We start from the raw sequence: 12,264 nt of genomic DNA, 5'->3' as shown, positions 1-12,264 counted from the left end.
TGTTGTAGTGGCACGTTTTCCTTGTAATTCCTGCTCGTCAAAAACAATGAGCATTGTCCAGTTTATCTATTCAGCTATTTCATGTCCCTTATTCTAATCTCGTTGAATTCCAAAGCTTGTCTCCAAGTATGGAGACTAATATTTACACTTTTAGTCTTGCCTTGTCATTGCACTAAGTCTTCTTGGACCTAACAATCTCTCTTCTACTAGTTGGTCACCTGTATAAGATGGATAAGTCTTGGATGCGTATCGAAGATAGATTGCAATCCAATGAGTATGCTGAGGGTGTTAGACAATTCCTGGCTATGGCGCAAGCCAACACACTCGGATCTGATCACATTAGGTGTCCATGTAGGAGATGCAGGAATAGATCTTTCTACTCTATTCCCACCGTCGAAGATCATTTGTTCATCATAGGGATTGATCCTACTTATACGGAATGGATATTCCATGGAGAAGATGATCCTTTCCTAGATGCTACATTTTCTGATGAAGAAGCAGATGATGCATCTGCTTACAGTGACTACATTGATGATGTCGACGAGATGTTAGATGACATTCGTCATGGCTCATTTATGGATAATTCAGCTAGATATGAAGGAAATGCAAACCCAAATGATCAACCATCCACCTCGTATACTCCAACAAATCTTAATTTTGAGGAGTTGGTAGCCGATGCACGACGTCCACTTTACCCTTCTTGTGATAAGTTCTCAAAGCTATCATTCATCGTCAAGTTGCTTCACATCAAGAGCATTGGTGGTTGGACCGTCAAGTCATTTGACATGGTGATAAAGCTCTTGCAAGCTGCATTTCCCAATGCTCTATTCCCTGACTCATATAACGATGTTCGCCGCTTGCAGCGTGGCTTGGGCTTTAGTTACAAAAAGATTCATGTGTGCCCAAATGATTGTGCCTTGTTTTGGAAGGAAAATGCATCATTAAATGAGTGCCCTAAATGTAACGCATCTAGGTGGACTGTATGCACAAGTAAGCAACGAAGGATACCACAAAGAGTTCTCCGATATTTCCCCTAAAGCCACGCTTGCAAAGGCTATTTATGTCAAAGAAGACAGCCCAAGCCATGAGATGGCATCTAGAAGCTCGGGTTGACGATCCGACATGCATGCGACATCCAGCAGATTCTAGTGTATGGAAAGACTTTGATCACAAACATGAGAGGTTTTCCCAAGATCCTCGCAATGTTAGACTTGCTTTGGCGAGTGATGGGTTTAACCCATTCAATAACTTGAGCAAACCGTATAGCATATGGCCGGTACTACTTGTTCCTTACAACCTGCCCCCTTGGTCATGCAAGAAAGATCCATACACCATGTTGTCTTTGTTAATCCCTGGCCCTAAGTCACCAGGGAATGATATTGATGTGTTCTTACGTCCTCTTGTTGATGAGTTGAAGGAGTTATGGGAAGCGGGTATTCATACCTATGATGCGTATAGTGGGCAAATGTTTAGGTTGCATGCAGCGCTATTATGGACTATCAATGACTTCCCCGCATATGCCAATCTTTCCGGGTGGAGCACAAAGGGCAAGATGGCATGCCCTTCATGTACAGTTGACACAAATTCACAATGGTTGGTACATGGGCGCAAACATTGCTATATGGGTCATCGACGATGGTTGCCACCAGATCACATTTGGAGACGGAAAAAGAATTCTTTTAATGGGTACGAAGAGTATCGACTCCAACCCTCAAGGCCCGAGGGAGAGGAATTGCTAGAACAATTACGTGGGGTGTCACATGTCCAGTTTGGTAAATCTTCTTTGAAGAGGAAACGAAGTCCCAATCAACTAAATTGGACAAAAAAGTCTATATTTTTTGAGCTTCCGTACTGGTTAGACTTGGGGTTGAGACATAACTTGGACGTTATGCATATTGAGAAAAACATATGTGATAACGTGTTGGGAACTTTTCTCAATATTGATGGGAAAACCAAGGACTCCGCCAATGCACATAGGGATTTGGCTAATCTTGGACTAAGAAAAGAGTTGCATTTACAACATGATGGCGATCGTGTTTCTATGAGTCTTGGTTGCTACATGTTAAATTTAAATGAGCGAAGAAAATTTTGTGCATGGTTGTCAGAAGTTAAATTCCCGGATGGTTTTGCCTCAAACATTGCACGGTGTGTTAGTGTTAGTGATGGAAAAATCAAAGAAATGAAGAGCCATGATTGTCATATCTTTATGCAAGCACTGTTGCCGGTTGTTATTGGTGGGTTCTTACGGCCCGATGTGCGTCAAGCCTTAATAGACTTAAGCTCGTTCTTCAAAGAATTATGTTCACGAACTTTGCCCTTATCAGTATTGCATCAGCTTCAAGCTAATATTCCTATTATCCTTTGTAAACTGGAAATGATATTCCCTCCCGCATTTTTTGATATTATGGTGCACCTAGCCATTCATTTGCCAGAGGAGGCATTGCTAGCAGGACCCGTGCAATATAGATGGATGTACCCTTTTGAAAGGTATCTAGGGAAGTTCAAGCGGTACGTTCGCAACAGAGCCTGTCCAGAAGGCTCAATTGTTGAGGCATATGTTCATCTCGAGTGTCTTACATTTTGCTCTATGTATGTTCGTGATATTGAGACTAGATATAACCGAGAGGAACGCAACAGTGACGTTGTTGGTGGTTCGAATGAGTCGGGAAATGAGTATTGTTTATCTGTTTTCTCACAAAAGGTTTGACCCCTAGGGACAGGAAGCTCTAAGAAATTGTCTGACACATTAATGAGAAAGGCCCAATGGTATGTACTTAATAATTGCACGGAGGTTGAACGATACATAGAGTAAGTACAACATACTTTTGCCGCTCCAGCATTAACTTCAACTTTATAGTATTTACTCTCCTAGTAACGTTTTGCTCACACATATGCAGGGAGCATTATAACATATTGAAAGAAGAGGACCCTCATAACTTCGATCATAGGCATCAAAGTCAATTCCCATCATGGTTCAAATCACGTGTAAGATACCAAAGTACTTAGCATACACATGTTTCCCTTCTATATATAATGATGGAAAAATGATTGTTTTGTGTTTTCTTATGTCCTAGATTCGAGAGTTGCATCCAATTAGGCCAAGTGAGGCAACCGATGACATATATGCATTAGCATGTGGTCCAGATCCGTGGGTCGCATCATATGCCGGATGCATAATGAATGGAGTTCGCTTCCATACGAAAGAGCGTGAAAGGCATCGGCGCACCCAAAACAGCGGGGTGGTGGTTCATGGCGAGCACCATGGATCTCCTGTTGACTTTTATGAAGTGTTGCATGATATTATAGAATTACGCTATATGGGTTGGTGCAAGGTTTATCTGTTTAGTTGTGCTTGGTATGACGTTGGCGACCCGAGGAGGGGGATACGTGTGAGGGACCACTTGACGATAGTGAATACTGCTAGGCACATGTATAAAGATGAACCTTTCGCCCTTGCAAGCCAAGCATTACAAGTATTTTATCTTAAGGACCTGACATTGGGCGGAAGTTGGCAGGTTGTACATAAGATTACAAATAGAAATGTTTACAACATTCGCTTGATGACTAGGGTTGATGAAGAGAATGGTGATGACGACTCATCTGGGGGTGAGTCAGAAGATGATGTTTACACAGATCTCCATAACTATCCCCCTATTCCCGAGAGTGAAGTAGCCATGGGCAATCTATTGAATCGAGTTGATGAAGAGAATTTGCCCGTTGATCCAGCAATGATATCACCTCGAGTCCCGTCCGAGTGTCTAGTAGATGATTCATTTATTGATGATGACCCACTAGACGCTGAGTTGGGGATGGATGACATAAATGACGATGATAACTCCAGTAGCGAGTCTGGGCAACATCTTCATGAGGAGACAGATGATGATGACGGTAATATTAATGATGTATTGAGTATGTTAATTAATGATGTATTGAGTATTGTCATGATTTCCATTTCACAACACAACCCATGATATCAGTGAAATTGTTACCTAAAGGTTACTAATGTATTGATAACCTATTCTATTACCTGACTACTGTATACGTGGCTATCACAGACATCACATGAGCTCAATAGTCGATATCGATGAAGGTGGGTGAGATGTAAGTGTAAGAACCAAGTTTTGTTCACGAATCGGCAATACATCAGGTATTTTATAATTAACTACAATAGTACTAGTATTTGGACGTTGTTGGTTCATCCTTGGGGGTAGGTTTTGCATAAACATGTGCTGTTCAAGCGGTATGTTTGTGGATTCACATGTATGTTTAGCCAATAGCCTCCCGGGAGAAACATGTGGGATTCGTTTATTATATATTGTATAAGTCTTGGTTGGGTATCATATGTCCAGACATGTAAGTTTAACAGCTGAGTTTAGATGAGTGTTTTAGCTCTAGGCTGTTGGTAGATATTAAATTTTACTAGGGGCTGTACAAAAGTGTTGTTTTACATTTAAGAAGAGCTATAACATGTCCCTATAACATGTTATGGGTGATATGGATGAATGAAAGACAAATCTTGCATTGGGATTTTAAACTTAGGAAGCATATGAGGTTGTTGGCTACGTAAAGGAAGTAAAGAATGTCTCATGTGATTCTTAATTACATTGTGTGCAGATAAAATGGTTACTTTACGCACAAGAGATGTTCTTGGTCCACCTACATCAAAGGACAAGGCACCAAAGTTGTTGCAGTGGGATGATGAACGATTTCTTTGAAGTGCCAGCTAGGGGATATAGGAGATCCACGTGATTACCATTTGTTTGGCAGTAACTTCGTTAAATAGAGTAATATGGTTACAAAATGGGAATGATGTGTAAATGTATAAGTGAATAATATTCAAATTGCATGGCCATGACATAGTATCTAGATTGCACTCTAGATGGTTAACATTGAGTGTCACAGGGGGTTGGAAAATTAGGGGAGAACTTTTGGAAAAAAAGTCTGTGAATGCAAGTCAGAAAATGCTAACTTTGAAGGGAGCTATATGCAAAAACCCCAAAAGTATACATAAATATTTAGGTGTAGTTAAGCTGGGTGAACTAAGAATATAAACAAATCTTCTAAGCACACAATTTACTAAGTAATATCAAAATGAAAGCAACTTAAACTTCATGCACCATAACATATTGTTACAAATGTAACATATGTTAATTTTTAACATATGTTAATAAAAATAAGAAAAGAGACATGTCATATGTGGTTTTGATGGCTGAATCAGGTAATTATGGACAAACCTATAAAAGTAAAAAATTAGTCATGTATTACAAATTAAATAAATCTAATATTCATGCACCTAAATCTTTTCGGACACTGTAGTATAATTTATATACAAAGGTGTTGTGAAAATGTGTACTACGTTATATTATGTACAAATTTAATATTCAACTATATTACGTTATATTATGTACAAAGGTGGTGTAAAAATTATTAGGCTCAAAGGCACTTCAAAATGGCCCAAATTTTTAGGCTCAGATGATAAATTTATTTTTGGTAGTCAAAGTATAATTAATGCAAAGCAGTGAATCTTATAATTTACATTGTGTGCCGTAATTGGATTGGTAACAAATTTAATATTCACCTATATTACGTTATATTATGTACAAAGGTGGTGTAAAAATTATTAGGCTCAAAGGCAAAATGAAAGGCCCAAATTTTTAGGCTCAGATGATAAATTTATTTTTGGTAGTCAAAGTATAATTAATGCAAAGCAGATTTTTATAATTTACATTGTGTGCCGTAATTGGATTGGTAAATATTGCAATGGAAGGTGCAAACATTGTATTGAACCATAAGCGTGAATCTCATGCAAATGTGCAGAATGGAGTAGAATATTTAGGGGCTGTACAAAGAGGCGGGAGATATTTGTGTAAGGGCGGGCTAGTAATTTTAAGCTACGGGGGAAATGGCGCCAGGGGTCAGAACATGTAGATGTAAGGGCAGGATGGCCTGGACAGCTGGCAGTGGGTGATATTACACATTTGGAGTTGCTTTTAATTTGCTTTTCCATGAAGACAAATGGAGGGAAGTCATTTTGGTAGTCAAAGAGAAGAAAGTCCAGTTTGCCTTCCTTCTTCTTCCAGCGAGAAAGCTCCCAAGTTGCCTCCATTTGTTAAAGCTTGAGCAAGTCTTCATTTCCACCAAGACTTGCTGTTTCTCTCCAAGCTGTTTTGCACCAAGTCTTCAGGTACATGCAACCCAGACCCAAAACATTTGCATTAGTTTTTTGCTTTTCTAATTTATTCCTTATCCTCCTTCTGCCCTCCTTGATAATTTATGCATTGTTATACTCTGTTTTACACATTATAACAACAAAAAAGTCTGCTTCATTTCTGGGTGATATTTGTTTCCTAACTTTAGGATATTTAGAATATCGGGCTGCAAATGCAAGTCTGCCAACACAGGCAATTGCATTTTCTGTTTTATTTTTTGCATTTCAAAAAGTAAAAGAACACAGATGTGGCAGCACTTTTGGCATTTGGAATAGGTTGGACCAATATGAGTCTACACCTGACTTCAAATGGGCTGTGAAACCCATATGTGACAACAAATTTCTTCTTAATTTATATTACATTATTACCAAGAAAGTTGCTGTCAAATATTTTGTGACTAGTGCTTCTCTTGAAAGAACCCTATAGACCTGGAAGATCAGAACATGGCCTTAAAAACTTTTTTCAGTTATTTGGTCGTGCAATTGTGACCAAAGTTAATACTATGCCGAGTGTTATGTATCTTATATCAACCACCAACACATTCTAGTTTCTTCTAGATACATATATATGTGTAGCAGTAAACATATGGCTAATATAAATCTGTTCATCTATAAAGGCATGCTCTCCAGTGGTCTACTTATAATGATTTGTTCTAAATCCAGAGGCTGTTTTCTTAGATGTTTCCCTTCCCAAGAGGGGTGAGTACTAGTAGAGAATATAAAGTGTCATACACCTTTATTTAATACATTTGTGTAAGAGACATTGTTGATTGTTTTCACAATAACAGAATTTCATAGATGTTTTGGGTTTGAAAATTTCATAAAGTGAATGGTAATACACTTTATGAGAAGTTAGTAATGAAGTTAAAGTCTACTTATATATATAAAAAAAAGAGTTAAAACCTAATAGACATTCTAAATGGACGGAAAAACCACAAGTACATAAAGTCATACATCAATTTCAGACTTACACATGTAGTAGATTAAGAGCTTCAGCTTTATCAAAATGTGTAAAAGAACAAGGAAATCAAAAATTTTAACAACTATATTTTTGAATGTATAATAAAAGAGGCAACACTATGGAGGTTGCCTCTAACTTCCATAGAGTTGACAATAAAATGAAAGGCACTTCAGAATCCTACAAGGGGGCAACATTTGCACATCCTCATTACTATTGATTTAGAGATGAACCCTACAAAATATAACTACAACATGAATTATATCCATCAAAGCTTCTTAGTTAAGCATGTATGATCTAAGGTGGGTGAATAAATGGTTGCAATATTAGTAATGCTCAATTGCTGATATATGTGTAGCAGGGAATCTTAAGCTCAATTGCTGATATAGTCAATTGCTGATATACTCCAGATGTTCATCTATAGTGGTCTATTTATAATGATTTACTCTAAATCTAGAGGCATGGTTTTCTTAGATGTTTCCCTATAAAGATGGCTGTGTTCAGTAGAGAATATAAAGTGTCATCCAGCTCTATTTAATACATTAGATGTAAGAGACATGGTTGATTGTTTTAACAAGAACAGAACAATATAGATGTTTTGGGTTTGTCGTGTTTCATAAAGTGTAATGGTAATACACTTTATAAGAAGTTAGTACTGAAGTTAACATCTACGTATAAGAAAAAAAAACATAGTTAAAACCTAATAGACATTCTAAATGGACGGAAAAACCACAAGTATATAAAGTCATACATCAATTTCAGACTTAGTGATTTAGTAGATTAAGAGCTTCAGGCTTACAAAATGTTCAATGAGCAAGAAAAAAAAAATTAACAACTATATTTTTGACAGGTATAATAAAAGAGGCTGCATTTATGGAAGTTGCCTCTAACTTCCATAGAGTTGACAATAACTTGAAAGGCACTTCAGAATCCTACAAGGGGGCAACATTTGCATTACATTCCCATTAATAATGATTTATCTATGAACCCCACAAAATAGTAATTACAACGAGAATTATATCTATCAAAGCTTCTTAGTTAAGCATGTATGATCTAAGTTAAATGGTTGGAATATTAGTAATATTCATGCTGATAGATGTCTAGCAGTGAATCTCAAGCTAATATAAATCTGTTCATCTATAAAGGCATGCTCTCTAGTGGTCTATTATAATGAGTTACTCTACATACAGAGGCGAAATGATCTAATATCTGGGTTTACTATGTTCTGGATAGTATATTAATAAAAAGTGCTTAGTAGTGTTTTGTTTGCTACATGTTACAACGTTCTTCAATTGAATTCAAGCAAAGGCATGGATGTGGAGATCTGTAAAGAGGGGAAGGAGGGGGCGACTCCGACACTCAAGACCGATCATATGTAGCACTCCAGAATCAGAAGCATTGCCTCCGGCAAATAATTTACGAGATGAGGTGGACCCAAATGAATCAACTCAAGCAGTAGGAGGTGCAGACGTACAAGAGTGCAATCAAGCAGCACAGGGTGGAGAGGGGAATATTAATACAGGTAACCCTTTTGTGGACTCATAACTTATGCATCTTTTGTGATCAATTTATGGACATCATTAAATTGGTGGGAATTTATTTACTCTTGTATTCACATGTAATTTAAGGTTTTGATTTAACTCCATACCTCTTCGAGATATAGATCCACCTATTCAGAAACGGGGTCGAGGGACTGCACGGGGCACACTATTTGAACGCCTTCGGAAGGTGGGTAAGATTCCTTTGGATATAAAGGATGGCCATCGAGGTCCTTCATGCGAGAATGCCTCCATCTTCACTGGTCAAGTTACATGGATCGTTAAAGTATATGCCGACATGAGGCATGAAAGTTGGAGTTACGTACCTGAGGAGGAGAAACAAGAGTTGGTTGACCGGGTTAGGGTAAGAGAGTTATTTTATAGTAACCAATTAAAATGTAGTTGTTGAATAATTTCGCTTATAGTGAGTTTGCAGAAAATATGCCTTCAATTAAATCATAACTGAACTTGCAGGCTGATTTTGTATTGGATTGGGGGAAAGACAACCATCGGGAAATGGTTGTGTTGCATTTGTCCGACAAGTATAATGCATATCATTATGAACTGCACAAAATCTACCAAAAATATGGATCGCATGAGGAGGCCATGCGTGGTGGGACACCCATGGTGGAGAAACCTGTTTGGGAGTTGCTTTGTGAGAGGTGGGCAAGCAAGACATTCAAGGTATATATGCCTTAAATTTCAGCTTCAAGCATGGCTATCCATGATTGTCATATTTTTTTGGGGTTTGTGTTAGCTGTGATATATATAATACTGCCGCAAATAAATTACAGCAATAAATGTGGAAAATGTTTATACATTTTTTGGGTAAAAAATGCAGGAGAAGTCACGAAGGAACACGTCAAATAGGCAAAAACTAAAGGCGAATCATACCGGAGGGAGGAAATCCTTTGTAAGGATTTTGGAAGAGAAGGTTTGTGCCTTTTATGATGTATTTAGTGAGTTTCCCTATATATGAAGAGACTTGAATATTAACATATATGGTTAATGATATGTGGCAGCGGGAGACAACACCAAATATGGTCGATTTCTATAAATAAACACATTGGTCAGCACGGAAGGGGAAATTCTTGAATGTCACAACTGAACACAATTATGTGGGAAATACTTGTCCAGTTTGAAATAACTTGTGTTAGACTATAAAGTAGATCAAAATTAACAGGATGTTTTATTTTCTGTGATATTATTTTCAGAATATCATGGTGGAGAGATTGAATGAAAAAGATCCCGATGAGGACTATGAAGAAGCGGCGGCTGACATTGTGAAAGACGTGTTAGGGTTCAAATCAGGGTATGCGCAGGGGATGGGGCACATGGTCATTCCTGACCCCTCTCCTTCAATGAAGAAGAACAAAGCTTATATGCGTCTAGCGGAGGAAAATGAACGGAATAAGGGCGAGGCGGAAATGTACAAGGCCAGACTAGACCAGATGATGGCAGATATTGTGGCAATGAGGAGGAATTTTTCTGAATACGAGAAAGAAATGAACTTTCGGGTATCGGAGTTGGAGCAAAATACTGAGTCTCATAGAGAGACTCAGCAGGATGCATAGGCATCCCAAGTCCAGTGAATATTTTTTGTGGACTTCTTTTGTGGATGTTTTTTGTAGATGAAAACAGTCCAATGCCCATTGGGGTTTGTAGAAATGCAGATATTTTTCTATTATAAGTATTTGTTAGGTTGGGTATGTTAGAACCAGTGTAGGCAAATTACATGTAGTTTGCTCATGACTTTTTTTGCTAGCATTTTGTAATGGGAACATGATATGGAAGTCATGGAAGTTTTGTTGTCTTGCTGCTGCAGAGAGACTTGTGGTTATGAATGGGTAATTCCTGACTATAATGTGTATATAATTCTCCTAGTTACGTTTTTGTGGACTGTGTATATAATAAACCAGACCACTTTTAGGCTAATTAGATATTTGATTTCATTGTATGCAGGTTTAAGCTGTCTTAAGTATAAGTATGGGGAAAATTCCATGGAAGGATAGAACAATAGTTGGCGGGCACCCCAGTAAGTTAAGGTTGTTGACAACAGGAAGCATTGGAAGGAAATGATAGCAGTAAGTAATAATTTTTCAGCCAATTTCCTATTTTTGATTCAAGTTAATCATGCTAGTGTACATGGTGGATGACTTGTCATACTACATCCTTGGTTGGGACATACTTGAAGGTGTTAATGTGCAGGATTGAGGTTGGTTATTGTTATTCCCATCTTATTATAAGACTATGATTGTCAAGTAGCTTAGCCTCATGCATGGAAACTAGTTGGATATGCACTCTGGTCAGAATATAACCCTGAGTGTATCTTTTGCTTTTTTTCTCAGCTAGATATAATGTTCACATGTTACATTAAGTATCTTATATCAAATATACATCTCGGACATGGTTAGTAGTATGATCTTCATTATATATAGATGTGTATATATATTGATAGTTGAGCATCAGAAATTTCATACGAATGGCCATGTAAAAAAGATATAGTTTAGTAACTTTATTCTATCATCCCGGATAGACCTTCTGGTTATTATGTTGATATTGGTAGGTGAGGGGAAATTCATGATTAGTTGTTATTGACATTTACTAGTATTTGAACCGAAAATAATTTGTAAACCATTGGGTGGTTTGGTTGGCACAAACTAGGGGGTTTGTGGGGGCACCAAGCTCAAACACCAATTCCATGCATACTTTAATTACCTGCATTAAGTCACCCAGATTATCGATGCATGGTGATCTGTAAGGCCATAATTTGGTCCATGCATGATGACATGTCAGCCATGAGAACCATAACTAATAACCAAGAAATATGTAGTGACGGGCAGGACCAAGTATTCTGCTATAGCATAATAAATTGAAGAAATCTACATGTTAAATACGTCACTAAGTATTTAAAATATCATAACAGTTGGTAGATATATATATATATATATATATATATATATGAATACACTAACTTTTTACTTATAAAAAAAAAAGCATATATATCGACCAACTTGGTCGAAATTAATTTGAGATTCAACTCCTAGGACATTTGGCATTTTCCATGCATGACCCTAGGTGGGTTTATTTTGGGAAGCCTCATTTATTTGGGATTAATGCACTATGAAAATAAGTAAATCTGTGTATGACATGTTACAACAATTATCATGTTACAACACAACTTATATGTTTTGTTAAGCCTCATTATTTGTGATTCAATTCTTGATATCATTAGTAAGCTTCCCAACCCATCTCACTTCCTTGGCCATATAAGTATTAATATCAATGGACATAGTTCTCATAAGAAATATTTCCCATCAATACCCAACATGAATGGCCAGACTTAGGAATGAAGGGGGATTCAAAAGAAAGACGTCAGCTTGAATTTGGCCACTTCTTTAATATAATTGTGCACTATTTTCCTGTAATTTGCCTTGGCAATGGCTATTTATATTTTCTAGCTACTACCTTTGCCTAAAAAATGTTTTCTATTGGCTATTACAGTTAAGCATGGATGACAACTAAAATTCGAGTGGATTTTAGGACACCATGCTTTGTAG

General features: G+C 37.5%; 2 protein-coding genes across 2 annotated transcripts; both read left to right on the top strand.

Moving 5' to 3' along the window:
• Positions 1-227: 227 nt before the first annotated feature.
• On the top strand, positions 228-1,037 carry LOC109007462. The gene has a single exon (XM_018987134.2). The coding sequence runs from the start codon at positions 228-230 to the stop codon at positions 1,035-1,037; it is 810 nt and encodes a 269-aa protein (XP_018842679.2).
• A 7,443-nt stretch (positions 1,038-8,480) lies between these two features.
• On the top strand, positions 8,481-10,278 carry LOC109007460. The gene is made up of 4 exons (XM_035686181.1): positions 8,481-8,688; positions 8,830-9,068; positions 9,179-9,388; positions 9,919-10,278. The coding sequence occupies exons 1-4, from the start codon at positions 8,481-8,483 to the stop codon at positions 10,276-10,278; spliced, it is 1,017 nt and encodes a 338-aa protein (XP_035542074.1).
• The last annotated feature ends 1,986 nt before the right edge of the window (positions 10,279-12,264 follow it).

This window comes from Juglans regia, chromosome 16, assembly GCF_001411555.2.
Source record: "Juglans regia cultivar Chandler chromosome 16, Walnut 2.0, whole genome shotgun sequence".
NCBI classification, from domain to species: Eukaryota; Viridiplantae; Streptophyta; class Magnoliopsida; order Fagales; family Juglandaceae; genus Juglans; species Juglans regia.
This window is presented reverse-complemented; position numbering and strand designations above follow the sequence as displayed.

Excerpts from the sequence above, each read along its gene's own strand:
- LOC109007462 (XM_018987134.2), top strand. The coding sequence starts at position 228 with ATGGATAAGTCTTGGATGCGTATCGAAGATAGATTGCAATCCAATGAG.
- LOC109007460 (XM_035686181.1), top strand. The coding sequence starts at position 8,481 with ATGTGGAGATCTGTAAAGAGGGGAAGGAGGGGGCGACTCCGACACTCA. Across the intron at positions 8,689-8,829 it reads AGAGGGGAATATTAATACAG|ATCCACCTATTCAGAAACGG; the intron begins GTAACCCTTTTG and ends TTCGAGATATAG. Across the intron at positions 9,069-9,178 it reads AGTTGGTTGACCGGGTTAGG|GCTGATTTTGTATTGGATTG; the intron begins GTAAGAGAGTTA and ends CTGAACTTGCAG.